Source organism: Perognathus longimembris, chromosome 15, assembly GCF_023159225.1.
Source record: "Perognathus longimembris pacificus isolate PPM17 chromosome 15, ASM2315922v1, whole genome shotgun sequence".
NCBI lineage: Eukaryota > Metazoa > Chordata > Mammalia > Rodentia > Heteromyidae > Perognathus > Perognathus longimembris.
The window spans coordinates 40,619,341-40,646,811 of record NC_063175.1 but is presented as its reverse complement, the minus strand read 5'-3'; the positions used below and the strand labels follow the sequence as shown (position 1 = coordinate 40,646,811).

The following is a 27,471-nucleotide window of genomic DNA, read 5'->3' as shown; positions in this document are numbered from 1 at the left end:
CGCCCCCAGGGAAGCGGCGGCCGCGTTCCTCCGGGGCGCGCCGGGGCCCGAGAGCCGCGCAGGGCGCGGGCCGCGCGGGGTGGGGCAGCCGGAGCGCAGGCCCCCGAGCCCCGGCGGGCGCCCCCGGGCCCCCGCGCGCGCCCCGGCCTCCGAGAGACTGGCGCATGCCACGGAGCGCCCCTCGGGCCGCCGCCGCTCCTGCCCGGGCCCCTGCTGTTGCTGCTGTCGCCTGCGCCTGCTGCCCCAACTCGGCGCCCGACTTCTTCATGGTGTGCGGAGGTCATGTTCGCTCCTTAGCCGGCAAACGACTTTTCTCCTTGCCTCCTCGCCCCGCATGTTCAGGACCAAACGATCTGCGCTCGTCCGGCGTCTCTGGAGGAGCCGTGCGCCCGGCGGCGAGGACGAGGAGGAGGGCGCAGGGGGAGGCGGAGGAGGAGGAGGCGAGCTGCGGGGAGAAGGGGCGACGGACGGCCGGGCGCATGGGGCCGGTGGTGGCGGCGGCGCGGGCAGGGCTGGCTGCTGCCTGGGCAAGGCGGTCCGAGGTGCCAAAGGTCACCACCATCCCCACCCCCCAGCCGCGGGCGCCGGTGCGGCCGGGGGCGCCGAGGCTGATCTGAAAGCGCTCACGCACTCGGTGCTCAAGAAACTGAAGGAGCGGCAGCTGGAGCTGCTCCTCCAGGCCGTGGAGTCCCGCGGCGGTACGCGCACCGCGTGCCTCCTGCTGCCCGGCCGCCTGGACTGCAAGCTGGGCCCGGGGGCGCCCGGCGGCGCGCAGCCCGCGCAGTCGCCTTCGTCCTATTCGCTCCCCCTCCTGCTGTGCAAAGTGTTCAGGTGGCCGGATCTCAGGCATTCCTCGGAAGTCAAGAGGCTGTGTTGCTGTGAATCTTACGGGAAGATCAACCCCGAGCTGGTGTGCTGCAACCCCCATCACCTTAGCCGACTCTGCGAACTAGGTAAGAGGTTCTGTGCCCACCTTCCCTGCCCCCCCTCCCCAGTGCGGAAGTGCCTGGATGGGGAAGCCCCTGCGGGCTTTACGCTTTGCCACCCTTCCTGGGGTGAGCGTACCCCCCCCCTCCTGGAGGAGACATGGAGGGGGGGGGGGAAACAGAAGAGCGACCAGGGAAATCTCGCAGGGCATTCCTTGGGGGTTCCCCCTTCCTAAGCTTTTCTCTGTCTCCGAGAAGTGGAGGGTTCGTGGGCACTGTGCACGCACTGTATGGAGCACAAGGCTAGGAATTAGATGCTTAATTTCCTGATCCTCAAGGGGTGCAGGGAGAAGTGGGGGTCACGCTTTCTCCATACCCGGAAAGGCGTTGAGGTGTGTGGCCGAGTTGGATTCAGTCCAAGCCCGCCAAGGAAGTCTGGGAGAAGCGAGCTACAAAAGCTGGGGAAAGTGTCCTCCTTGAGTGAATAGTGAGTGTGGTGTCTGGGCACAAATGGCCCAGATGCTGCTCTGGCCTCGCAGCTTTTGGAGTTTGGGGGCAGAGAGTTAAGATGGGAGGCGAACTTATCTAAATCAGCCTCGGGGTGCAAAGGAAGAACAGCCTGGAAAAGTTGAGTGCTCCCCACAGCTTTCCTTCTACACTGAAGAAAACGTACAGTTAGTAGGCTGTGGAAGGGTCGGCTCCCCCTCACTCCCTTCCAGGGCCGCGGTGGCTGCCCCTTCATTGCGCGGGGACCCGGGCTTCTTGGATGGGACCCCGCGTGCCTTCCTACCCTTTCGCCCCCACCCCCCTGCATTGCGATCTTCTTTCTCAGCTTCTTTGTGTCTGAAGTGGGAGGTGCACCTGGGCCTCGGCAGGGTCCCCCAAGTTCAACCGGGACACATGGGGGGGGAGGCCCATCTCCCAGATGAGCTGGGAGGAGGGAGTCCCGTGTTCCCCGCGCGCGCGCGCGCGTGGGGGCGGAGGTGATTGCACTTAGGGGGCGGGCCGGGGCGGGGGAGGGCGAGGGGAGTGGGGTCTGGAGTTCCAGGGCGTGAATGAGGCACAGTGGTCCCCCACCCCGTCCACTGCGAAGTGCGCGGCTCCGGTTGAGCCGCGACCCAGCCGGTGGTTTCCAGCCGGCCCCGCGGAGCGCAGACGCGGAGGAGCGGAGCGCCGAGGCTGGCGCCAGGCGGCCTCTTTTGTTTATCTGACAGCTAAATATCAAGGCAATCACCGCCTCGCGGCCCGGCCTCCAACCCCCACAGCTAAGACAAACAGTTGGGCTAAAAGGATGCCTGTGTTATCATAAGTTTCTATCTCTCTTTCTCATGGCTCGGCCTTTATATTCTCTTACTTTTTTAATTCCAGAGTCTCCTCCCCCTCCTTACTCCAGATACCCGATGGATTTTCTCAAACCAACTGGTGAGTAGATGGGTTTTCTAAGTATTTCTCCTGTCTTTAGTGGAGCTCTGTATCTCCGGGACCGGGTGTTTTCCTGTCTGGGTGGTGGTCTAGGGAGGTGCTAAGCTTGCACAAATTGGGTTATAGGTTTCCTCTATTAGAAGTTTAGATTTTTCTGTTGTCTGGACTGTTTTTTTTTTCTTCCCCCAGACACATTTCCTCGATAGGCTGTTATATTTTGATCCTTTTTGTATATTTGCACTCTGACCAAACTTAGCTCAGCTTTTAAGGCATAGGAATCTCTGGAGAGCCAAACAGGACAGGTTGTTGAGAAAATTTTGGGACTTAGTGCCAAAAGAAAGGGGTGAGAGTAGAAGGATGAGAAGACGGTTTCAGAGGGTTCAGAAGAGGTTGTGGTTTGGAGGAAGACACTGGGACATTTGAGATGTCTGGGAACAAGGAGGGGAGTAAACCCCCCCCCCCCAACACCTGGGGGGGGGTACCATCCCCTTCCTGGGATTTTCTCAGAATTCTTGGTAGGGACCATGAAAGTTTCCAGCACAGTTCTTGCTTGCCTGTTGCTTTGTCACCAAATGGCATGGGGCCAGGGCAGAAGCCCATTTGAGACTGGCACCAGCCTGGTTGTGGTTGTCTGCATTCAGCTTCTCTCTGGCAGCACTGGGGCCCATCCTTCCGAGCTGGCAGTGCCAGGGTCCAGGGTCAGCAGAACGGATTGGGGGTGACAGCAGGGACATGTTCTGGTTTCTTAGAGCCCCTTCTTCCACTGGGAGAGTCACTTGCTAAGAGTACAGATTGTGTGTGTGTGTGTGTGTGCGCGCGCGCGCGCGCTTGAGTGTTGGTGCCTACAAAAAATGCAATGTTGTGACACTTATATTTTGCCAAGGTTCTGGGAGAAGGGCAAAAGTGAAGGGTTGGGCACCATTTAGCTCCTGGAATTCTACAAGTTCTTCCGCCTCATGAGTCTTGGCTGTTGGGCCTTTCCCCCCACTAATTAAAAGTTTTGTTGGGGCGTTGTCATAAATTAAATACTTTAATGAACATGTAACCGAAGCCCATGCTGCGCAGCCAGCCCTCCCTGGACAGGACGCCACCAGCTCGCTCAGGTTGGGAAGGCGTCCCTGCTTGCCTGGTGCCTGGCTAATAAGTGGCCTGCAGAGCATGTGATATTTTGCTTTCGATTTACAAAACACCAGATAAATGGTCATTAATGAGAAGATAACTAACTCTCTGTATTTGTAACAAATGTGAACTGGAATTACCAACCTCTGCCTCCCCAAAGAATGGAACTTGACAGCGTTTTTTGGCTTTAAAAAAAAAAAACACCAAGAATTCTTTTGAGATTAGTTTTCTTCATGAGCTCTGTGCTTTATTTCCTTCTTCTTTCTGTATTCTTCAAAGTTAAGGAGGTTGTCTTTAAAAGTCCCAGAGGTAAAGAAAGAATCATCACAAAAAGTCCCTCCAAAACTTAACAACAACATAGAAAAGGAGGACAAATTACCTTGGGTTTGCTGTAGAGATTCTAGAATAAGTCTGTTCACAAAGTCTGTCCATAGGATTTAAACAAGTCATTCTGGCAGGCCAGGACCTCATTTTTTTTAGGTGAGGGGAGTGATATATTTATTCATTAGCAAGTGTTGACATTAGGTAGCAAATTTGTGTGTAAAGAGAGAAGCCACAAAGACAGGAATGTGCCATTTCCAAGGGGAGGAATGGTCCCCAGATCAGCCAATAGGAAGTGATTATCCTGCCAATCGGAAACGCAAACAGCTGGTTACTCACCCGAATGTTTTGTTTAAAATAAGACAACAATAAAAGGAACAGAACCAGGCTCTGTTTTGTAGGAACATGGGGGTGGTCACAGATGAAACCCCCTGGAGGAATGGTCAGGACCAGCCAGGTCTGGGACTGAAGGGTATGGGAACTGGGCTTGGGACTGGTTTTGCTGGATGTTGTGGTGTTAAGCACAGGAGAGGTGTGGGAGAGTTACAATCTAGGTTTTTTTCCGCCTAAAGTATGGAAAAGGGTTAGGTTTGGGGATTCAGATCATCCAGTTCTGTTCCTTACGTTTCTTCGTTTCTAAGCCTCAGTTGAAGTTTTAGTCTTGGATTAGGCTTTGTAATGGACAGTTAAAACCTGGAACCAGTTGCATAACTAAGGGGGTCCACTCTGGAGTCCCCAGCTTGGGAAGACTTGGTAGAAGAGGGGAAGAGTTGAGGAGCCTGTGGAGGTTTGGGGGTGGGGAGTGGAGGGAGTGATGGTAAGGCTGCTTCACATAGCCTCTGCTGGGGCCTGAACTTGGCATGACTGTGTGGTCCCGAACCAGCCTTTGTCCTGCAGAGGCAGGGTGGACCTGAACTTTGGGACACTTGGCTGTGGAAGTCAGGAGAGCTGCCTGTGTGCTCTGTGGACTATTTAGGAGGTTTGAACGCTCAGCCTTGCTGAGGAGAGGAGCCCCAGGGTCTCTCTGCTTGGGCTGGGGAAGCCAGCAGGTCAGCGCCACAGTCTTTTTAAGAAGTTACTTTTCTGTTTTGTTCATCCTGGGGCCTAGGCACTGTCCCCGAGCTTTGTTGCTCAAGGCTAGCACTCTACCACTTGAGCCACAGCTCTACTTTACTAGGCTTTTTGGTGGTTACTTGGAGATGAGTCCCCAGGCAGGCAATCCTCAGATCTGTAGCTAGGACTACAGGCATAAGCTACTGATGTCTGACTAGTGCCATATTCTTTTTTACAGTCTGGCTACTGGAGCCAAGAGCCGGCCTTGCCTTTCCTCTTAACTTATGTCTTTGTTTTCTCAGAGGTGTGAGACAAGAGTGTGATTAGAGCATGTGTTCATTCCATTTTATGATAGGATATTCCAGAGTAGTACTGTGGGTCTGGATGTGGGCACCTTTCAATTCTGAGTTGGGTAGGCTCCTTGGGGGTAAAGCTGTGGTGTATTGTTGGTGGGAATGGGATGATTGTATTAACTTCTACAGTCCTTAGGAATGTCAGAACTAACTTAGCTGGTTTGGTGAGAGCAGTTGATGAGACTTCTGTGTATACCTCATGTTTTCATGGTTCAATTCTGATCGCCTTCTGTTGGAATCCTTAGAGAAGGGTCAAGTCCTATTCTCCCCTAGAACCTTGGTAATTTGGAGTGGTTGGTAAGAGCCAAGAATGGCCCAGTGTTACTAAGTGCCAGGCAAGCCTGGGTTCTGGGTAGCAGAAGGCACAGGTAGAAGGCAAGAGACTCCATCCATCTCTGTGGACCCTTCTTAAGAGGTGTAGGTCTTTCAATCCCTGCCTGCAACCCAAGGGTAGTTTGAAGCCAGTCTTCCTGCTAGGGACTACCTTATCCCAGTGACCTCCAGAGAAAAGGGTTGGAATTTGGTGGCCTGCCTTGAGAGAGAGGACCCTGGGATAGGAGCTGGACTGTTGGGGACAGCCTGGCTCATTGGGTGGCCCGTTGAGCTAGGCAGTGGCACCTCAGTTTACCTGGGTACATGTGAAACAGGTATTCTCCACTGCTTCACTGGGGTGGTAGGTAGAGAAGCCTAATTAACGTGTGTAAATGCCTCCTGAGATCAAAGGCCCTACAGAAGGGCAGAGCACATTTCATAAAAACACTTGTGGTTGCAGGAGGAGCTGGCTCACCTTTGATGTGAGACTGGCTAACTCCCTGACTGTGGTCTCCCGCTCTGCCTGGAGAGGCCAGGCTTTTCCTTTGAAACACACCTTGCTCCTGGCATTTAGCCAGCCGCAGTTGGGGGTGGTGGTGGCCTTGGGTAAGTCATGTTTAATATGTGAGGTGTCTTCCGATGGGTGGTAGAGGAGAGGGAACGAGAAGCCGGTCTCTAGAAAGTAGTGAGGGCCAGGCAGAGTAGTTTAGAAAGTGCAGGGTATACACCCTTTAACAAGGAACTCCATTTCCTGCCTCCTCCTATTGTTTTCCATTTGATTAAGTGTATCCTGTCAAGCTGTATATTCCTGTTAGGAATTATACTGTACCCTGGCAAAAGGAGATTGCACACATAGTCTTACTCTTCTGCTTGGTGCCACTTCTCTGTTTTCCTCGTGTGTGTGTGTGTGTGTGTTTGTGTGTGTGTGTGTGTGTGTGTGTGTGTGTGTGTACACATATGTTTGCAGTAGAACTTAAGTTCAGGGCCAGAGTGGCTCTTATCCCTTTTGCGCAAGGCTGGTGCTCTACCCCTTGAGCTATACCTCCACTTCTAGCTTTTTGCTGGTTATTTGGAGATAGTCTGTGGGACATTTCTTCCTAGGTTGACTTTGAACCAAGATTGAGGATCTCAGCCTCCTGAGTAGTAGCTAGGATTACAAGCATGAGCCAACCTTGCTTACAATCCCCTGTTCTTTTGGGGGAGTTTTTGGATAGGGTAATGGAGATGGAACCCAAGATCTCATCTATGCTAGGCAAGTGCTCTACCTCTAACGTATACCCCTCAGCCCTGGAGAGTACTTGAAAAGTTATTCTTCCAATTTGAGAGATGTAGGGTCTTGATTTTAGAGAGAACCTCATTGAATAGAACCCCAAGAGACAGAGGGGCCATGTCTAGGACAGGCATGGTCTTCCCCTTTCCCTTGTCAGAAATGGAGGCATCTGCTTTGCCTTCCAAGACCTCCCCCGGGCTACTTCTGGGCTGCTCTTTGGTTTGACCTTCTATCTGCTAGTATGGTCAAGGGGACTCCAGTTGGAAACTGGTAAAACATGCTTAAGTTCATCTGCTAGTGGCCTGGTGACCCGGAGTGCAATGACTGGAGTCTTCATGAACCAACTAGAAACATTTCTGAGTAGGGCTTTCTACAGGGCCTTCAGGAAGTTTGACATTGGCAGTGATGCATGACTTACAGGGTCTTGTATGTTTGTGTTCCATGGGATTAATTACTTGTGGTTCATGGGCATAATTTTCTATTTAAATTGCTTGGAGGATGGTTGTAGATAGAGTTGGTCTCTCTCTCAGCTGGAATTGTTATTATCCTCATTAACATTGAGGTCACTGCTGAGCACCTAAGGGTGAATGAGATACAGAAAAGGCCAGTCAGAAGGGCAGAAGCCGTAGGTGACACAGACTAGAAAGATTGTGGGAACTGAAGGCAGATGAGATGGCCTCTATCTTGGGATCTTGCTTAGAGAAGATTCTGTCTGGGTGTAGTAATATACAGGGAGGAAAAGAATTAGGGGTGTCTTTTAAAAAAAAACACACCAAGGGGACACCCTCATGTATACCTGTGGCAGAGACAACCACAGCCTCTTAACCAGAAGGCTATTGGCTTTGGTGGGAGAGGACCGAAGGGAGTTGAGAAAGTTCACCCCAACCTTCTTTGACCTTGGGAACCACCTTGTGTCCTCAATGGGGATGGTAATGTAGGAGAAATTCCAGCCCGTCTGTTTGGGCCTGACTTGACTAATGATTAACTGACTGCCTGGAGCTCAGACGGGTGACAAGGTGCTGTGGTCTGTCTTAGGATGGTCTGCGAAGTCCAGCAGACCATTAATAATCAGCCTCGAGGCTGCGAGTCAGCCTTTTGGAATGTGTGGTCTCTTTTCATGATGTTTAGAATGTGCGTAAAGATGAGTCCTGGGTGTTTTTATTTGTGTATTTATGTATTTCTCTCCTCTTTTCTGCATCCCCAGCAGACTGCCCAGATGCTGTGCCTTCCTCCGTGGAAACAGGGGGAACGAATTATCTGGCCCCTGGGGGGCTTTCAGGTAAGAGACTTTCTCTTATTTTCCTGACAAGTCCAAAGTTTCTGGCAGTTGTCTGAAACTGAAAGAATGGGGGTGTATTCTGCCACCCCAGCTGGTCTGGAATTCATTTTTTTTTTTAATGTCTTAAACTGGATACATACCGGGTAACTGGTACCCTTCCACTCATCCTGTGGTCCTTTATGCGTCAGAGCCCCAGGCCTCGCCCAGGGATGGGGAAACTTGTGCCAGCTGGGGTGGGGGCTGGATTTGTGCAAGAAGTGTTTTCATGGTTCTTTGAAACAATCTCCTGGCTTAATTAAGGCTTCCATTTGGTGCTCTGGTGTCATAAATTCGTGTGTTTAAGCTCTTTTGTTGCTGCTGCTTCTTTGCATGGGGTGTCTTGCAGGGCTGGTCTCACCTTCAGGGAACTTCTTGAGGACAGAACCCCAAGCACAGGGTAGATGTCAGTAGATCTTGATCTTCCCTGTAAGTCCCGATTCTGGCTGAGTGTGGGATTTTTGCAACACATGGCTTAGACTGATGGATCCAGGGTACTGCATGCAGATCAGGGGACACCGGAAGGAAGATCTAGAAAGTCAAGATTGGAGAGGCTGAATTGGGTAGAGCCCATGCATGGTTGTTCCTGGGGTCCCCGGAAGAGAGCAATACTTGGAGAAACTTACTGGCATGGCAAGCGGAAGGCATCTTGTTGGTTCCTAAAGACATCTTATTTCTTCCACCATGTCACCGTTTGATTTGCTAAATAAAGCAGGAGGAAAAGTACAATTCCAGCAGAATTCTAAGAACATTTTGGCCAGTTTTGCCTTTGGGCCGTTGGTGTATGATCATGGTGTCACAGCTCAAATGGAAGCTGTAAAATTGGTGATACAGCTGTGTGTGTGTGTGTGTGTGTGTGTGTGTGTGTGTTGGGCCCTCTTTTGTGGACTGACCCCTTCGGCCCCCTGGGTCGGTTTCAGGTATCTCTCCGAGCCCTCCAGGAATTGAGCTTGCTGAGAAGTCCTGTGGGGAGACCCTTGTTTGTTTTGGTTTCAGCGCATATATACTCTGTTATGTGAGACAGAGGGTATTGTTTACTGAAAGCTTTTAATGAGAACTGAGCAGGAAAAGAGGGTCCCCCAAGAGGGAGGGGGCTTTGAATCTGGGCAGAGAGAGGGAGCTAGTCAGCCTCAGGCCTGAGGAAGTCAGAGGCGCACAGACCTGAGCACATCCCATCTTTCTTGAAGAAAAGAACCACCATGGAGGGAAAAGGGTCTGAGCAAAGTAACACTCAGGATGTTGTTAGATGGTTTCATATTTAAACTCTGGGTGTGTAGGGAGGGCCCCTGACCCCTCTAAACCACATGAAATAAGCAAGGAAGTGGTAGCTTTTGAAAGGGGCTTTGGGGAAGGTTTGTCTTATTGATAACATCTTGTCTGTCTCCTCTGCCGGAAATGACGACAGGCCAAGCCTAGGCCAGCCCCCTCCCCCTGCCCCAGGAGCCAAACAGCATGACCTGGGCAGCTCTCTCCTGTGCTCCCCAAACCTCCTCCAGCCCTAGAAAGAAACTGGGGGTGATCCAATCACTACAGATACCCCCCTCCTCCGTGTAATTGCAGCCCCTTAGGAAAGAATGGTGTGTTCCTGAGGGCTGGTTCAGGAAAACAGCAAAAAGCAAGAAAAGGGGGAGGGGCGCCTCCACATGAAAGAGCATTTGTTTTGAATTTTAGCTCTTGATTTACTAATTCCCAAGGCATCAAAGTTGGAACTCTTTTCTTCTCTCCGGGCCTAGTTGGAGCCATGTATTAATAACGTGCTGTGGGGGGAGGTTGTAGAAACTGGTTTTTGGGTTGGTGCCAAGGGTTTGAGGGTGTCTGGAGGAGAGTCAATGGGCACAGAGAAGATCTAGGGCTTCCCCACCCTCCTCCCAAAGGTGATTGTGTGGGCCCAGGCCGAGGGGCTTATAAATGCAGACAGCCCAGACCTCTTCAAGAAGTTGGTTGTTTGGAACCTGGAGGGTGGGGGTCTGCTTTGCACAGGGGGGAGGCCATGGGGGTACAGGGCATTCAGGGGCAGGGGTCAGCTTGGTGGATGCTAGGGTGGGGTGGGGAGCAGCAAAAACACCCACAAGGAGTTTCTTCTCCCTCTTCCTCCTTGAAGTAACCTCATGGAGTCTCTTTCACAGGCCCTGTGTGCTGCTTTTCCTTCCTGTCCTGCCCTGGCTGAGAGCGGCCTTAATGAATGGGGCTCAGTTTAGGGTGGGAGGAAGGTCGGCAGCGGCAGCCAGGCCTTGATTCTTTTGGCAAGGGAAGAAGGGAAAGAGAAAACGGGCGAATGTGAAAATGTGGTGGGGGTGGAGTGTGCTCAAAGGTTCCCCCCCCTCCTAAAATGCAGGGGTGACTCCAAGGCTGGCCCTTCCCTTTCCTGCCAGCCAGGAGGAAGGGGAGTGGGCGGGAGGAGCCCTGGGAGCCTCGAGCCTCGGGCTGCTGGCTGCAGGTTGGAATTCCAGCCTTGCAGCTTAGTTGGGGGGGGTTGGAGTGGGGGGGGGCGACAACAGGCCCTGTCCTTGGGGACTTGCAGTGAAACACCCCACCCTTGCAAGTTTCCTCCGTCTGGGAAAATGGGACATTTTTAGAAGGCAGTGACTTGGTTCCAGGAGATTGTACTTTCATTTCTGACAGCCGGCTCTCTGAGACAGATGGATTGTTCCATGCACGCGTGTGCACGCGCGCGCGCACACACACACACACACGAACATTATAAACGTACGGATAGACCTATGTGTAGACACCAAAAGACATGTGACTGCCTACAGGCATGCTCTGGAAGACAGGCTGAGACCCTGTCCTGTGTATGGGGTCAGTTGACATCAGCACAGCCTCTCGGTGAGGCTGTGGCCTGGTTATTATGTGTGTCTGGGTGTGGGGTTGGTATTTGTGGGTGGTTCTATACTGTGATCTGACAGTACCGGGATTTGTTTAGCCCTCTGGGCACCAGTGTTTTTGAAAAGGCATGCAAATCCAGACCAGGCCCTTCCAATTGCTCGGACACAAATGTGTCATGGCTCAGGTCTATCTTGGCGACTGTCTCACAGAGCTGGGGAGGGAGCTTCTAGGTTCAGTGGTGAAAGCAGCAAGAATTTGCTCCGTTGTGTGGCTGGGAATGAGAAGCATGTGCTGCTGGAAGCTGTCATCCTTGCAGTGTCTGGAGCTTTCTGGGGGCTTACACTTTGCCTGTGTGCTTGTCCTGGTTTGGATAGGGGTTGGTCTAGGCTACTCAGCTGCTCACCTAGCCTCCAGTAAGTACCTTCCTTGAAATAGCCATGTCCGGTACTGGCTGGGCCTCGGCCATGTGGACCTCCCCAGTCAGCTCAGGATTGGAGGCCAGGAGCCATTTGTAGTTACTGAAGCTTCCATAGAGGGATTTCTATGGATTGCAGGGAAGGAGGGAGCCCTGGAGAGCAGAGGATCCTTGTCTTAGGGAGATGGAGAGAACCTTGTCTCTTGACTGTGCAGTCACTCGTGGCACAACTCCTTTGCTAAAGATCCGTGGATAGACTGGTTCCCAAGTCTGGGGTGCGAGCATCTTTGAGTCATCACTTCATCATTTCACGGACAGATCCGTCTCCTCTTTGATTGATCCCTGCTGGCATCTGCCATAGTGGATCTTAAAGTAGCCTTTGAAAATACTTCTATACTCTGAAAATGCTGCCCTGGCTCAGTCTATGGCCAACTTGGGCGCAAACCAAGCAGCTTTAGGAAAGATTGCTAACTCCTGTTTTAAGGAAAGTTACCCAGCTTCATGTGAACAGTTTATCATCTAGGAACTGTGATAACAAACCTGGATACCTGTTACTATGTACGCTGTGTCTCCTCTTCCTCTGTCTGGAAACAAGTAAGTAGCTGTGTCAGGGAATGGTGAGGGACCAAGGGGACTTTTATCCAGGTCCTCCAGCACAAGCTCGTGGGGAATCAGGGGAGTCAACACTAGGACACCCAGTGAGCCTCCCCTCCCTACCAGCCCCCTCCCCCAGAGTCACTGTGAGAAATGACAGTCTGAAGCTCTAGTGACAGTCAGCATCTCCCTCAATCCTGCCAGCCCAATGGCTCCAGGCTAGGGCGGGCTCACCTTACCTTGTGTGTACCACACCCTGGTGTATACCTGTCCCACACTGCAGCGGGCTGTTTGCTGCTGCTGACTTCTGTACCTGAGGTCATGTGCTTGCTCCTGGAGAAGGACTCAGATACAAAATGTCATATGGCCTAGAAAGAATTAGGCAGTCAGATGGGGGTTAAATGCAGGGACTCCAGAGCAAATCTGGGCTGCTGCCTGTGTATCCTGTCCCTAGACAGCCTGGCCATCAAGCAGGGAGGGACACTTGGGGGAGGACAGGTACCTGGTGCTGTGGCTCTTCCTATAGTCTAGTATGCACTGATTCCCTCTCTTTGCTTTTTAAGAACAGAATTATGGGCTATAGACTTCTAAATCTACGGGTGCCTCTGTGGCAGTGGGCAGTAAAGAAGAAGAGAACACCAGACGATTCATGATCATTTTTATGATCAAGAAAAGCTTCCTTTGCTTCTTTGTTATTACTTTTTGCAGTATGATTATGATAGCCAGGCTGGTCTTTGTGTTCCCTTCAGTCCAGGCCTTGAACTTGCAATAACACTCTTTAAAGCAGAGTGAGAATTGTACGGTGTTGATTGCAAGACTTCCTTGCACATTTGAATCCCTTGGGATTGACGCTGTCCTCAAAGAAGAATTGGTGATCATCCATGTGCTTTTCTACTTTGCTTTGCTGCTGCAAATGACATTGCAAAAGTGACCATGGGACCCCGTTTCCTGTGGAAACAGATAGGTGGTGATGGTTTACTGCAGTTCTGAATGGTGGTACATACATCTCATACTGTGTGTATTTTACTACTCAAAAAAAAAAAAAACCACCAAAAAACCAAAACCCTGACTCACAGTACCTTTAAAATACTTATATATGTTTGGGTGGTCAGTGAAGAATAATGGCTATGAAGAGGGTCTTGAGAGCTAGTGAAGGGGATACACTTGTTTCTGTAGCATCCTTGAGGTCTCCACTAGTGGCTAGAAGAAGCAGGCCAGGAGCCTGACTACAGTGAAGTTTACCCAAACAAACAGGTGCATCTCAGTGTTGAGGTTTCGGCCTCCCCTTTCTAAGCTTTTGCAGAACAGGAAGCAGGAAGTATCTTCTGGTTTGTTCCTCAAGCCTGACCTTTTAGCCAAGGGAAGTGAGTGCCCTTGTTCCCACGTTGTCTCTGGTGATGTGTCCTCTGGGCTTTCCCAGCCAGGGACAGTGAGCCAGAGCCCTGTGAGGGCTCCCAATGCTGGGTGGCTGAGACCCTCTCTGGGCTACTGGAGCCCCACCGTTTCCCGTCCACGTGATAGCTTTGTTGTTGCTTTCTGGAGCCGCAGGGTGATTGCACAGGGTGCCCTCCCTTGTGGGAGCCTGTGAGAGGATACTGTAAGTGCAGCCGCTGGGAGGTCACCACTGGCCCTAGCATCTTTCTCTCGCTGGGGATTGAATGGCTGGCCCAGCATCTGGCTGCCTGCCTACTGTCACACGGAGGCTTCCTCTCGGGCTATTTTCAGTGGGAAGATATTATTAACTGCTGAGGCACAGCCCTCAATTTAGTGGCTAACACACCAAGAAAGCCACATTGACCTGATCGCAGACACCCTGCATACACACGTTGGCTCATGTGGGGGGCAGGGCTGTACCTCCTTTGCCCCTTTTTCTTCTATGGGGTCACCTTGGGGATCCCAGGTCTTGGCTGAGTTCCTGGGGAGTTGGCCATTGTAGGTTGGATGGAAGCTGGCTCTGTGTGTAGTGTGTATGTGTGGGTGAGGGCGGGGCACACACTGGTAGTGGGACTTGAACTTGGGTCCTTACACTCTTCCTTAGCTTCGCCAAAGGCTGATGCTTGGAGTGGTGACACTTCTACTTCTAGCTTTTTGCTGGTTAATTGGATATGAGACTCTCAGATTTGTCTGCCCTGGCTGGCCTCAGACCTCAAGAAGGCTTTTTATCAACCCCCACATGAAGCAGGCTTATTAGAAAGTGACAATCCTATCTACCAGAATGGGGGTGTCCAATCAGGCCTTGGAAAGGGAACTTTAATGGAGTTGAGGACAGTTATTTAAAACAGTGTTAACTTTCACCTTGTAAGAGAACAGGAAATATTGGGACAAGACAGGAAATTGCATCATCTTTTTTTTTTTTTTTTTGAGAACTCCAGAGAAAAGTTGTTCATCAAAGGTAGTAGCTGAGTTGGATTCCGGCTCTAGGTTTTTTGTGTTTTGTTTTGCTTTGCTTTTCCTTCCCATCTACTCCTAGGAGAACTTTTGAGGCCATTTTCTTTCAGAAAGAGACTGTTTGAGAACTTTGTTATTTTTATTATTTAAAAAAATATTTTACCAGAAGGGTCACCTTCAGTTGAAATGTTAACTGCAGCCTTATTTCCCAGTCGACTAAAGAATCTTTCATGAGTTCTGCAGTTTCTTCCCCCAAACGGTGAGGCCAAGCAAGCAGCTCTTGGCTGGAAGCTAATTTTGGCTTTGGCGGTACCCAGCTCAACACAGCTCCACCCAGTGCCATTAGCTCAGTTTTAACTTGCAAAAAAAAAAAAAAATTAGTTTTTTTGGGGGGGTGGGGGTGAGGGGGGGAGAAATTTACTCAAGTACTTTCTAGAAAGGCTAGAAAAGTACTAGGTCCAGTACTGGGTCACATGGTTCATGCAGATGCATTCCTCCAGGAAAGAGGGCTGGTCTCAGCCCCAGACAGGGGGTAGAGAATAAGGGACCGCATCCAGGAGTTCAAATCTTAGGTGGTGTCATTGCTCTAGTGCCCCTGCTTTGTGCTGTCATGAAGCCATCTTTAGGATGGAGACCAAGAAGAAAGAGACTGTGTGCGGCTGGTTCCCTCCCCCCCAAGCCCTTTTCCTTAGCGTGCTTTGTTTTGTTTTCATAACACAACAAGAGCCCTGGGGTGTGTAAAAGCATTGTTGAACACTTGGTGAGGGTAACTTGTCCAAACAGAGCAGGACGCCAAAGCAGAATGCTGTAGGCAGGTGGCATGCCTGCAGAGGTTGCCCGGCTGGCGGGCAGCCTTGGAAACTCCGCACAGCCCGAGACAGAGGCTTTTCTCTCTGGCCTGCCCAGGGAGCAGACAGGGGTAGAGGGCTTTGGCCTTCGTGCTGGCGCTGCTGAGAAGGCCTGTGTTCCCTCTCCAGGTGAGTTCATCTGGACCTCCTCCTGCCAGGTGCCATGAAGCTGGGTAGGCCAGCTGCTTTGCAGGAAGCCACGTTGTCCTGTAGTTCCTTCGTTGCGTTCTTGAGCACCCTACTGTGTGCCAGGCCTGCTGCAGCACAGAGCAGTTTCTGGGCCCTAGATACTAAAAGTCAGGATTGCTTGGGGAGGTTGATGGCAAGTCCATGACGTACAGGAACAGTGTGACCCCGCGGTGACTGGGCTGGCCAGCTGGTCAGAAATCCAAAGCTAGCAGCCCCTGCTTCTGCACCTGTTGGGACTTAAGGTACTGCAGAACTTGTAGATAACCAGATCTGCCTTTGCGCCCCTGCCCCACTATCTGCTTCCAGCTCCCACCAGCCTCCATGGGTTTGGGGGGAGGGGCTCAGGGAACGCTGGACTCTTCATGAGACCACACTGGAGAGTTGGAGGTGATGGGGGGCGGGGGTGCCGCCTGATAGGGCAGGGGTGGTAGAGCAGCTCTCTTTGTAATTCCACTGAGTTTGGAGTGCATGAGGATCACCTGGGCCCGAGCGTGCTTTTAAATCTTAAATCGGGACCATCAGCACCTTGTCTGAGGCCCAGACTGTGGCAGACCTGGGGTTGTTTGCACAGAGTAATCCAAGATGCACTTACTCAGGTGTTTCATTTTTATGTTCATCTCACCCCGTGGCTTCCCCAGGGGGACCCACTGATTGCTTCAGAGCCCACTAATTGAATTATTCCGGTTGCTCCTCTGTGGAGCCCTACTGGGAGGATAGGGCCTGGAGACAGCCGTCTTGGCTTGGGGTTTGAGCCAGGCAGAAAGGGAAGATCTGGTCCCAACTCCAGTTTCACCTTGCAGAGTTGGGAGTGTGTGTCTTGCTGCCAGAAGACTCAGATAACCAGGCCAGCAACAGTTAGTGGCTCCGGGGCTTGTTTCATTGTTACCTTTTACTTTTTGATCTGAGTCTGTCACTGGATAGGAACGAAAATAATAGAGTGCCAAGATAAGACTGGGCTGGTGGTAGACTGTCTGTATTTCTTGTGGGTGGCTACAGGGGGACAGGTGAGTTAGATAATAACCTCCGAGACCCCTTTCTTACTTTCTCCTGCTCCCAGTTATCTAGTGAAATTGGAATTGTCTCCCCTCACTCCCCCCAACAGGCTAAGTGAGGGTCAGCTGAGCTGTTCAGCTCAGAAGTGTTTGGAGACTTGTCAGCCCCACTAGCGGGCATTCTGCTAGCCAGCACTGCCCTGCCCCTCATTAATCAGTAACCACGAGGGAAAAGCAAAGTTGAATACTCCCTCTGCTCTGGATGTGCTTGTACTTCAAGAGGTGGGCCTGTAACTCAGTGAAGTAACAAGGGAAAGTTGCTGGGGAGGCACAGGGGGGCCGTCTCCCCCATGCTCACCCTCCTTGGTGTTTTCAGGGTATCCTGGGAGGAAGCTCTGAGAATTGCATCCTCCAGCTTTCTATCCTAGAGCTGAGCTTGGTTTGTTCTTGTCCGAGCTTGCAAGTGAGAAACTCGGCCCCCAGCTGTTGCTTGGCCTCTCCTGAGCCTTTTTCGTGTTCTGGACCTCACTGTTCTTCTCATCTACTAAATAAGGGGGTGGACGTGGTGGCCAGATCCTTGCTGATGGGACATCGCAGGATTTGTGGTTGTTGGTGGCTCTTGGGCTTGAGGTTTGAGGGGAAAAGGGGTATGGGTATCTACTGGCTTGACTCCAAAATAGATGGCAATTCTTCATGTTTCTTGGTTTGCAAACGTCCCAAGTATGAGTGAAAGCTGAGGACTCGGTCCAGAAAGAATGCATATATATATATATGCATCGTGTGTGTGTGTGTGTTTTGTGTATGTGTGTGTGTACGTGTGTGTGTACGTGTGTATACTACTTGCATACATTTTCAGGTGGGGGGCTTTGCTTAGCTGAAACTCAACCCCACAGGGAATCCCCAACTTAGTAACGGTTCATTCAGGAGGGTAGGTGGCAGATTGCAGGCTGCACTTAGAGGGGCATGGGAAGGGGCTTGCTTACTACCCCCAACCATGTCCTCCCTCCCCCCACTCTGGCCCTTGAGCAGGATTGAAAAGAACTCTTACTAGTTTATTTATTACTGAGGGCTTCTCCCCCCTCCCCCTCCCATCCTCTTTCTTCCCTCCCCGCCTTCCCTGGTAAAATACAAAATTTACCATATGCACACTATGCAGGTCCTGGGGCTTGAACTCAGGGTCTGGATACATACAGTCCCTGAGCTTTTTTGCCCAATGCTAGTGCTCTACTACTGGAGTCACAGCTCCGCTTCCTGCTTTTTAGTGATGAATTGGAGATAAAAGTCTCATAGACTTAACTGCCTGGGCTGGCTAGGAACTTTGATCCTCAGATCTCAGCCTCTTGAGTGGGCTAGGTGTGAGCCTAGCCTTTACCAGTCTTTTAAGTTGATTCCCCAGTGGTGCTGGCTGTGGAAGTACCAGCCAGATTGAAGGCCACTTCAGGTGAAGCCAAAGAAGTACTGTGACTTGCCAGTCGCACAGCACTCAAGAGCAGGCCCTGTGTGTCGTTGCCCCTGCCTAAGAGAAGCTTCTCCCTTTCATTCCCTTGCCCGCAGACTATGGGGCCGTAGGGGAGGGGGGGAGGGGGGCTAGGCCTAGGAGGTCCCCTTGCTTTGGGGGTGAAAGGGCCGGGATGGCTGAGCAGTGAGTGTGTCCAAGCTGGGGAGATTAGATTACAGAGGCAGACAGAAGTAATGATTAACTTTTCCAGTCTGCACACTGTCTCCAGGCTGTCGTTCTGTTGTTTTTCCCTGTAAGTACAGTGTGGCCCTGGCCTGGCCAGGCCCTGGGCCTGAGTTGTAAAAAGAAAGGACTGAGGGATGGAGTGAGCTGGGGTGGGAGGGAGGGAGGGAGGACGCGGGAGAGGAGGGAGGCTTTTCTTTCCATCAGATCCTGCGCAGGAATTTATTGGCCGGAATGCAGTAAATATTCAAAATGCCTTCCCATCCAACAGTTTTCATAATTGTTATGGAACAAGGGGAGCTGGGGGAGGGGAGGGATGAAAAAGACTTTTGTTTCTCACTGTATTTTTCCATGTCTTCGGACAGTTTTCCTACCCTCTAGAAAAACCCAAGTGGAGTTGGAGCTGGAGCTGGGTGGGGCATGGGGGAAGGGGGCGGGGCCGGGCCTGCTTTTGGGTCAGTACCCCAGGGCTTCATTGAAGTGAGGTTCAGAGCAAACTCAGGCCAAAAAAGGGGTCCTATATGTCTGGGCTTTTTGTCCTTCTGGAAAAAATTGGCTTATGTATTCATTTCTATTAAGATCTTTATTGCACTTTAACATGCAGTTAACATGCTTACACATGGATAATACAGAGATGGAAAAAGAGAGACTCCCTGATTTACAACAAAGTTCTGTAGCTGTAGTCTTTATATGTGTGTGTTCATCATTGCTTTGCCCTGGCTCTCCATGTGGGAATCCAGCCCGGTTTGGGAGACCCTGTGGGCTCCTAGCAGTGGCGAGGGATTTGACTTGAACACCGATTTTTTTTTTTTTTCCTCTGTTGCATGGTTGTCCCCGCTCTTGCGTCTTTCGGGGTGTGTGTGGGGGGGTGTTGACCAGGATAATGAGCAGCAGGTAATGCCGTGCGGGTGTGCAGATTCTTCTGGTACATCAGGCAGGGGAAGAGACTTGAACTCAAGCTTGAGAGGTAATTAGGCTGGATGCACTAAACAGCAGCCATTTACTGTAAACATTATGAATGGAGTTTTGGCTGGGTTGGGAGCCCCCACCCTTCTTCCTCTGAGGCCTCTCCTAGCCGTGCAGAGCTGGCCTTCCCCGACAGCAGTGGCTGCAGGCAGCTGGGTACATGCTATAATTTGCATGGCTAAACACAGGGCCACAGGAAGCCGCGTCAGCCCAACTGGCGAGACACACAGGAGCTTTTGATTTGTGTGTCTTGCCTCCTGTCCCTCAATTATATTCTCTGATGGCAAAGTAGTGCTGTTAAGAGTGACCTTCAGACATGGACACTGGGAGTTAGGAGAGGACCCTGGTGGAGGGAATGGAAGCACAGCTAATTGATTGCTTGTCTGTAAGGCACAGTTGTTGATCAGAATCTGCCAAGTGTGTAAGTTTGTGAGAGTTTGTAGGAGGGTGGTGATGGGTGAGAAAGTCTGAGTTTGAAACCTGAAGCACATACTAGGAATACAAGGAGACTGTTTTGGGGCTTTTATTGACAAAAGGTGAGTGACAACACAGGGAAAGACTATTTTCCAGTTTGTTAGGTTTTAGAAAAGAACCACAAAAAGTTGGTTTAGAGGTGGGCTTGACAAAACCTTTCTCTTGTTTGTCTCATTCTCTTGTTGTAAATCAATGCAAAAATGTGCCCTGTTCCTCAGAATGGTTTTGCTCTCCGGAAGGCAAATGGAACCAGCACAGTTGGTCACATTTGTGAGTCACAGGGCAACCACATACTGAAAGAGCCAGAAGGGGACTCATGGGGTCCATTTTTGCCCTGATCCTTCATATTATTTATGAACAGGTTAAACTGACACTCCCAGGAGGACAAGCCTCTTGGCCAAGACCACAGAGTGACTTGTTGGCAAAGAAGCCATTTCACTTCCTTGTACAAGAGAACTGGGACCCTATGAATTTCTAAGGAATATTTGAGAGGGTCATTGGGAACTGGGGTGCCCGCCCGTACCCATACTTACCCTCAACCAATGACTGGAGCCTGAATCCCAGCCTGGCTCTTTGGCACTTGACCTGTATCTCTGAGTCCCAATCCCCTTTAAGAGAGGACGGTAATATGCTATACAACCCTACAGGGCAATTAGGAGCCACCCATAACAGGGCCAGTGTGGAGTAACTGCTTACTCTTAAGTATCAACACTAGCCCAGAACTCCTCCCACCAGGGGTGGGGCGGGGGGGGGGTGAGTAGAGATGAAGGAGGCACCAACAGATTTGACCTGGTGTGTCTAACTCCATAGCTGATAGCTTAGCTTGGGATGTATCCTGTGTGGGACTCGCTAAGCCGAGTGGCCTCAGCTGCTTGGCCTCAGTGGCTGAGAGAGTCCTTGGTCTTTGAAGATTTTTACAGTGCCTCCTGCCCACCCTTGAGTCACAGATGTTGTAGAGTTGCAGAGAGTGAAAAAATCTCAACTGTTTTCAGTTTAGCACACAGATCTACTTGTAGAGACCGAAGGGTAGCCGGGACGGACTGGGCTCTGGTGTTGTCTCAGTGCTAGGAGTTCACCTGAAGCATTCATTTGGTGTCCGCTTCAGCCTCCTCCCTAGGTGACATGCTTTCGGGAGTCTGCAGTTGTCCCCGCTGCAGCAGGAACAGGTCAGAGCCTTAGGCAGTATTCCCATGCATGTTCTCAATGAAGTTGCAACAAAAACCCCAGGTCCTGATTCCTCAGCTGGCTTTACCTGTTGGTATCTGATCTGGATAATTTGCTTCTTGGAAAGAAGAGATCTACGAAAGTCCAGTGAGACAGGTGTGGATGAATTGGTGCTGGGTTCCCTTTTTGTTCCTCTCTGGCCTTGTCTCTGAAGTGGGTTGGGTACACTCAGAACAACAGCTTCCTGCCAGGGTGATTTGCTAACCTTTGAGATGGGTGAGGGAGAGAGAAGGATGGGATGGGGCAGCCTCCTGGGCCCTGAGGAGGGAGGACCCTGAACCCACCCCGGGCAAGGTGTGGCTGTGTTTGTACTCAGGGGTTGCCAGGTATGAGACTTTGTGTCTGTAGTTCTGCCCTTCCTTTGCCCCTTGGTCAGCATGGATGGGGCTGAGGTAGTAGAGTTGGTGCCCAGTTTCCCCACTTGCCTGGCCCCATTTGACTTAGGCTGATAATCATACTACTTTATAATGTGAGATTTACGTGGGACCTCCTTTCTTTCTATTTAGTATTCCAGCCAGCGCCTCCTCCCCCCCAACCTGCTGCCCTAGCAATTTGGCACATTTAACCTCTGTCTGCACTAACTTGGTTCCTCAAGCTTGTTCTTGTCCCCCAACTTGGAGATCCTCTCAGTCAACACCTGGTTTGTGTATGGACCCCATTGTTTCCCCAGAGCCCCACAGATGTTTCTCCCTGTCTCCCCACATGGTCTTTCCAAGCTAGACAGCAGATTGGAATAACAATCGAGGCCCTGACTGAACCTAGCCACCCCCCTCTCCCGCCCCCCCCCAACTTTCTTCTTCCTCATCTTCGCACACCTTCAAATTAAATATTTGATAAAGGAAGAATTTCTTCCTTGCTTACCTAAAATGTGCCCTTGAGTCTGATCACCCTGTGCAGTTGGAACTGGGGTGAGCCAGTCTTGAGCTGCTGGTCTTGTAGAAGGGCCTGGTATGGGTGACTAGCCAAGTCCTTGTAGGGAGCAGGGAGTGCTTGCTCAGTGGTGAAATCTCCCCTCCCCAGCCCCTTCCGATTTAATGCTTTAAGGAAAATGAAGAAAGGGAGGAGTGGGGAAAACACCTTAGCGACATTTTAGGCAGATTCAGCATTTTTCTGGTGTGGCTCCAAAAATTCCCTCAACTGTAATAAAAAGAAAAAAATTGTGCACAGGCATCTGATTAGTGAGTTTTTTTTTTTTTTTTACAACACAGCTTTTCTTTTGGATGCTTTAAAATGAACACATACAGTTTTGAAACAAGCCCCTGTATAGTTTTCTGTCCGGGGAGAGGAAAAAGTTGTTGAAAATACCGGAAAAGGTTATAAAACCCAGGGAAATTAACAAGGGACTGTGAGTAAGTTTTGCTTCAGGAGCCTCAGCGCCAGCAACAGGATTAGAAGCCAGAGCTGGGCTTCTGACACTCCTCCCGGGGTTTCTCAGGCTATGGCCACGTGTCTTGGGCAGCCCCAGGAGTGAGGTACCCACCCTGGCCTTTGCGGGGAGACTCTTGTGGGCTGTGGGCCCAATTCAGGGAACTGCTTTGTGGAGATGATGCTCGGTGGTTCCCAGAAATGAGCCCAGTGGGGAATTCAGGACAAGGGGGGGGTGTCATCTATCTTTACACAACCATTGTGTGGTGTGAAGGGTCGCTAGAAGGTGTGATGTCAGCTGTGGTGTGTGTGCACCAGTGGGGGCCCCTTGCTGTGCCCAAGTGGTTTCGCCAGAAAAGGAGGCTTGTGCAGGAGCCAGGGGTATGGGGGTCTGCTCAGGAACAGAGAGGCCAGGAGGCACGAGAAAGCAGACAGGTTTTCCTGTGGCTTTCAGAATCCTTATTCACATACAGAGACACCCACACGCTGCTGTTTATCTGGGCTGGGCCATTAACTGCAACAGAAAAAAAAAAGGCTTTTTTTTTTTTTTTTGGTCTGGCAGCAAATTGCTGGGTAGACTAGCTGTGCAGATGAAAGAGAAACCGGGGCGTGCTTCCTCCTCTGCCCCCCAAACCCCAGCCTTGCCCAGCTCACTCTGCCCCTAGAGGCCTGCCTGGCAGACGAGGCCCTCCCCACCCCTTGCCCAAGGCAGCCAGCAGGCTTGGGGGAGGGGGGGCCGGCTGAATTCCCAGCTCCTCCTGCTCCCTGCTAGCGAGTGCCAGGTTTCACTGGCGCTGGCCTGCATGACACAAAGCACTGTGGAGCTGCTGAGGGTCTCCCTAGCCTTCCTCCCTCCCTCCCTCCCTCCGCTAACCACTCCCCGCGCCTTCCTTTCCAGCCCAGGTTTGTTGTCCTGAGTTTGTTGTCCTAGATAATAAGCCAGGGAGCTTCTGGCATTTCCAAACCCCGTCCTCCCAGCAAAGGGACGTTCTGTGCCTCCCAGAAGAGGCCCTTTGCCTGCCCAGCCCGGCAGACTCGAAGCCAGGAGTGTTCTTTCTCCCATGCACGTTATGGGTCGTTGGTGTGGCCTACAGAGCAAAAAAAAAAAAAAAAAAAAAAAAAAGTTCAAAGATTGCCAGCGCTCACGAGTTTATTAGCAGTTGATGGATACTTTGCAGAAACAAGTTAATGCCTGATGAGTCACCTTCTGCTCAGAGCTCTTGTCCCTCTCTTGTTTTTCCATATGTTCCTGTGTGTGTGTGTGTGTGTGTGTGTGTGTACATGCACACACACTGGATTTTGTAACTACATGGCAGTGGGGGGCGGGATGGCGACAGGCGGGTTTGGTGTTGGTGGAGGGAAAGGAATGAGCCCTTGGCTTCCCCTTTGTGTGGAGCTGTCTGGGCAGGCATCAGGAAGGCCAGCAAGGGGGGGGGGGTGGGCGCAGTTCTGGAGGAATAACCATTCTGGATTTGTGTGCACCTGCCTCAGTGGGTCACATTGTACGCATGTGTCCAGCCTTCCATAAGACATCTTAGCTGCCTCTTTAGAAAAAGAAGGCAGTGGAGCTGCCTGCTTCCCCCAGGTCCTACCACGAGGCCGAGTGAAGGGCTACCCTGGGCTACATGGGGCAAGCCAGCCTGCTGGGGTGACAGGCAGCCCTCATCACCCCAGTTGCCCAGACACACAAAGCCACTGCAAAGCCCCTCCCACAAGACCCACCTTTGGCCCCTCCTTCTACCCCACTGTAGCGGGAGAGCAGGAAAAGCCCCAATTCTGGCCTCTCCCCAACTGAATCCCTCACATATTTCCCCCTTGCCTTAACCCATTTTTTTTTTTTTGTTAACAAATACAAGACTTCCGGTCTCCACCCTGCCGCCACAAACCACAGCGTTCCTACAGCCTGGCTGGGCAGGGAGATTTATGGTCCCCAGTCTGAAGCCAGCCTGCTCCTGACTCCAGCTTCAGGAGGCAGCAGGATGCCCGTGGGGGAGGGGAGTTTTTCCCTCCACAGGGTCTCCCCTTTACAGTTCTGTTCCTTCCACCCCATGCTCCTGCTTAGAAGCTATCTGTTCTGCTTGTAACTTACCCCTGGCTTAGCTGAGGACGCGTGGAGGGGGGTAGGGGTGGGGGATGTCACTGGGGAGGGTGGGTAGCAGAACAAAGGAACTTCTAGGATGGTCACATGTGTGTTCCACTCTGCATCTCTTGGTTGTATGGGGATGCCTTGTTTGGATAGTGGGGCCTAATGTACACCTGGGCTAATGCTTGCGATTTGGCATATTAGAAAAGGCAGATGCTCCAAACCACCTCCGTCTTTGTTTTTGCCAGTTAGTGACCCCTTATGACCAAGTCACGTGACCCCTTATGACCAAGTCACTAATCAGAACGGAGACACTCGCTCAGGGTGGTCCTAGAGCTTTGGGGCCAGCTGCCCCAGCAGGGTCTGACTGGGTCACCGTCCAGTGCCCCTAGCTTTTGTTTTTGGGTGATAAAGGACTTAGGGGAGCTAGAAATGGAGGTTTGAGGAGTGTGATTCTAGGTCATTGCTAAGTGAGGTGTTCTCTAGCCCCAAAAGTATCATAACCAAACCACCAAGGTTTCCTGATACTTTTCCCTGCAGGGATGGCCAGGTGGGCCTGTGCAGTTGGGTCCTGGCTCCTCAGGAGAAGAGGGAGTAGGCTTTCCAGTGAACCTGTACTTAAAGAAAGGCGGGGCTCTGCTCTGGTTGGATCAAGATGTCTATGCTGCTGGTTACTGCAGGCTCGCCTCTGCCTCACTGTGTTGTGGGCATGCGCACGCTCATTCTAGGGCTTCAACTTAGGGCACTGTCCCTAAAAGATTTTTTTTTTTTTGCCAGTCCTGGGCCTTGGACTCAGGGCCTGAGCACTGTCCCTGGCTTCTTTTTGCTTAAGGCTAGCACTCTGCCACTTGAGCCACAGCACCACTTCTGGCTGTTTTCTATATACATGGTGCTGGGGAATCGAACCCAGGGCTTTCATGGATATGAGGCAAGCACTCTTGCCACTAGGCCATATCCCCAACCCAAGATTCTTTTTCTTAAGGCTAGCATTCTGCCACTTGAGCCACAGCGCCACTTCGGGCTTTTTCTAAGATGTATTGGAGATAACGAGTCTCCTGGACCTTCCTACCCTGGCTGGGTTCGGACCGTGATCCTCAGGTCTCCGCCTCCTGAGTAGCTAGGATTACAGGAGTGAGTGGCCAGCACCCAGCTCCCTTTATTACTGCTACTGGGAGATAACCGGTTGGCATGCGCCTGTGTACGTATATGTTTTGATTCTAAGAGGAAAAGGATTCATCCCCATGACCACCACCAACCGTATCTGCCATTTTGTTTTGCAGATTCCCAACTTCTTCTGGAGCCTGGGGATCGGTCACACTGGTGCGTGGTGGCATACTGGGAGGAGAAGACAAGAGTGGGGAGGCTCTACTGTGTCCAGGAGCCCTCCCTGGACATCTTCTATGATCTACCTCAGGGGAATGGCTTTTGCCTCGGACAGCTCAATTCGGACAACAAGAGTCAGCTGGTGCAGAAAGTACGGAGCAAGATCGGCTGCGGCATCCAGCTGACTCGGGAGGTGGATGGCGTGTGGGTATACAACCGCAGCAGTTACCCCATCTTCATCAAGTCCGCCACACTGGACAACCCGGACTCCAGGACGCTGTTGGTGCACAAGGTGTTCCCCGGTTTCTCCATCAAGGCCTTTGACTATGAGAAGGCCTACAGCCTACAGCGGCCCAACGACCACGAGTTCATGCAGCAGCCGTGGACAGGCTTCACCGTGCAGATCAGCTTCGTGAAGGGCTGGGGCCAGTGTTACACCCGCCAGTTCATCAGCAGCTGCCCGTGCTGGCTGGAGGTCATCTTCAACAGCCAGTAGCCACAGGGCCAGCCCGGCGTGTGGGGACTGGATGGGACCGAGCGGGAGCCGAGCCGCGCAGGCCGCCATTCAAACTACTTTGCTGCTAATCTTTTCCTCCTGAGTGCTTTGCTTTTTCATGCAAACTCTTTGGTCTTTTGGTTTTTTTGTTGTTGTTGTTGATGTTGTTTTCTAATTGTCCTTGTTTTGTGGTCTGTTTGTGTTCTTTGAGAAATAGCTTATGAAAAGAATTGCTGATTTTTTTTTTTTTTTGAGGGGCAAGTGTGGTTGGCAGGATACCCTGATAGGAAAAGGAGGAGCAAGAGTCAGCAAACACGTGCACGAAGGGGAACATCCCTTCCACTTTGGGGTCAGCATTTCACTTGTCAGGAGTGTACGTGGGGATGAGTGTGTTTGTGAGTTGTGTGCGCGCGTGTGAACGACAGATGGGGGAAACGATGTGTTCTGTGTGTTCCTCACGGGCACCCCCAGCTGAGAGGTGTGCGTTTCGGCTGTGTGTCTGCTCTTTGGATATGCTCAGTGGTAGAGGGCAGTACCTGAGCCGGCTGCTAGCCTAAGTCTCAGCAGCTGCCAAGAGCAAGACTGCCCCAGCCTGCAGAAGCCCCCATTCCGCCTCCTCCCTGCCCCCCCCCCCCCCGCCCACCTTAGGACACAGGCCTATCCACAGGCTTCTGAGAAGTGAGCCTGCTAGAGGCAGAACCAGAACCAATTGTTTTCATCCTTCTTACTCCCCTCCTGCCCACCCCGCTGCCATTGTGTCTGTCTTCTTTGGCCATCTGCTCCTGGATCTCTTGAGATGGGCTTCCCAGGGGTTGCTGGGGTGGCCCGGTCACAGTATTGCTTACCCAGTGCTCTCTCAGGCCCTTCAGTCTGTCCCCTGCCCAGGTTTCTCCAAAAGCCAGCTCAGCGTTTCGGTCCCCTCCCCAGCCTGCGTGTTGGGCTCCAGCATTAAACCAGGGCATCCCTGGGAGGGACCTGCTAAGCAGCCCCTTCGTTCCATCTTAACCCAAGGTACCATCCTAGGCTGACACCCAGCTCTTCTCCCATTTCTTCTACAACTCATACACTCGTATGATACTTTGACACTGTTCTTAGCTCAATGAGCATGTTTAGACTTTAACATAAGCTATTTTTCTAACTACAAAGGTTTAAATGAACAAGAGAAGCATTCTCATTGGAAATTTAGCATTGTAGTGCTTTGAGAGAAAGGACTCCTGAAAAAAAAAAAACCTGAGATTTATTAAAAGAAAAATGTATTTTATGTTATATATAAATATATTATTACTTGTAAATATAAAGACGTTTTATAAGCATCATTATTTATGTATTGTGCAATGTGTATAAACAAGAAAAAATAAGGAAAGATGCACTTTGCTTTAATATAAATGCAAATAACAAATGCCAAATTAAAAAAAAAGATAAACACGAGATTGGTGTTTTTTTCTATGGGTGTTATCACCTAGCTGAATGTTTTTCTAAAGGAGTTTATGTTCCATTAAACAATTTTTGAAATGTA

General features: G+C 51.3%; 1 protein-coding gene and 1 long non-coding RNA gene across 3 annotated transcripts; one reads left to right on the top strand and one right to left on the bottom strand.

Annotated features, from left to right (window-relative positions):
• Positions 1 to 324: 324 nt before the first annotated feature.
• Positions 325 to 27,471, top strand: Smad7 (SMAD family member 7). Of its 2 annotated transcripts, none has more exons than XM_048363153.1 (4): positions 325 to 953; positions 2,295 to 2,348; positions 7,984 to 8,055; positions 25,417 to 27,471. In XM_048363153.1, the coding sequence occupies exons 1-4, from the start codon at positions 335 to 337 to the stop codon at positions 25,953 to 25,955; spliced, it is 1,284 nt and encodes a 427-aa protein (XP_048219110.1). In that variant the 5' UTR covers positions 325 to 334; the 3' UTR covers positions 25,956 to 27,471. The 2 variants fall into 2 exon arrangements, with proteins under 2 accessions (XP_048219110.1, XP_048219109.1); XM_048363152.1 differs by having other exon boundaries at positions 7,981 to 8,055.
• On the bottom strand, positions 8,697 to 10,768 carry LOC125363851. Its single transcript, XR_007213365.1, has 3 exons — positions 10,759 to 10,768; positions 9,383 to 9,386; positions 8,697 to 8,925 (listed from the first exon to the last, which is right to left on the bottom strand). It is a non-coding gene; the product is annotated as an uncharacterized LOC125363851 (long non-coding RNA).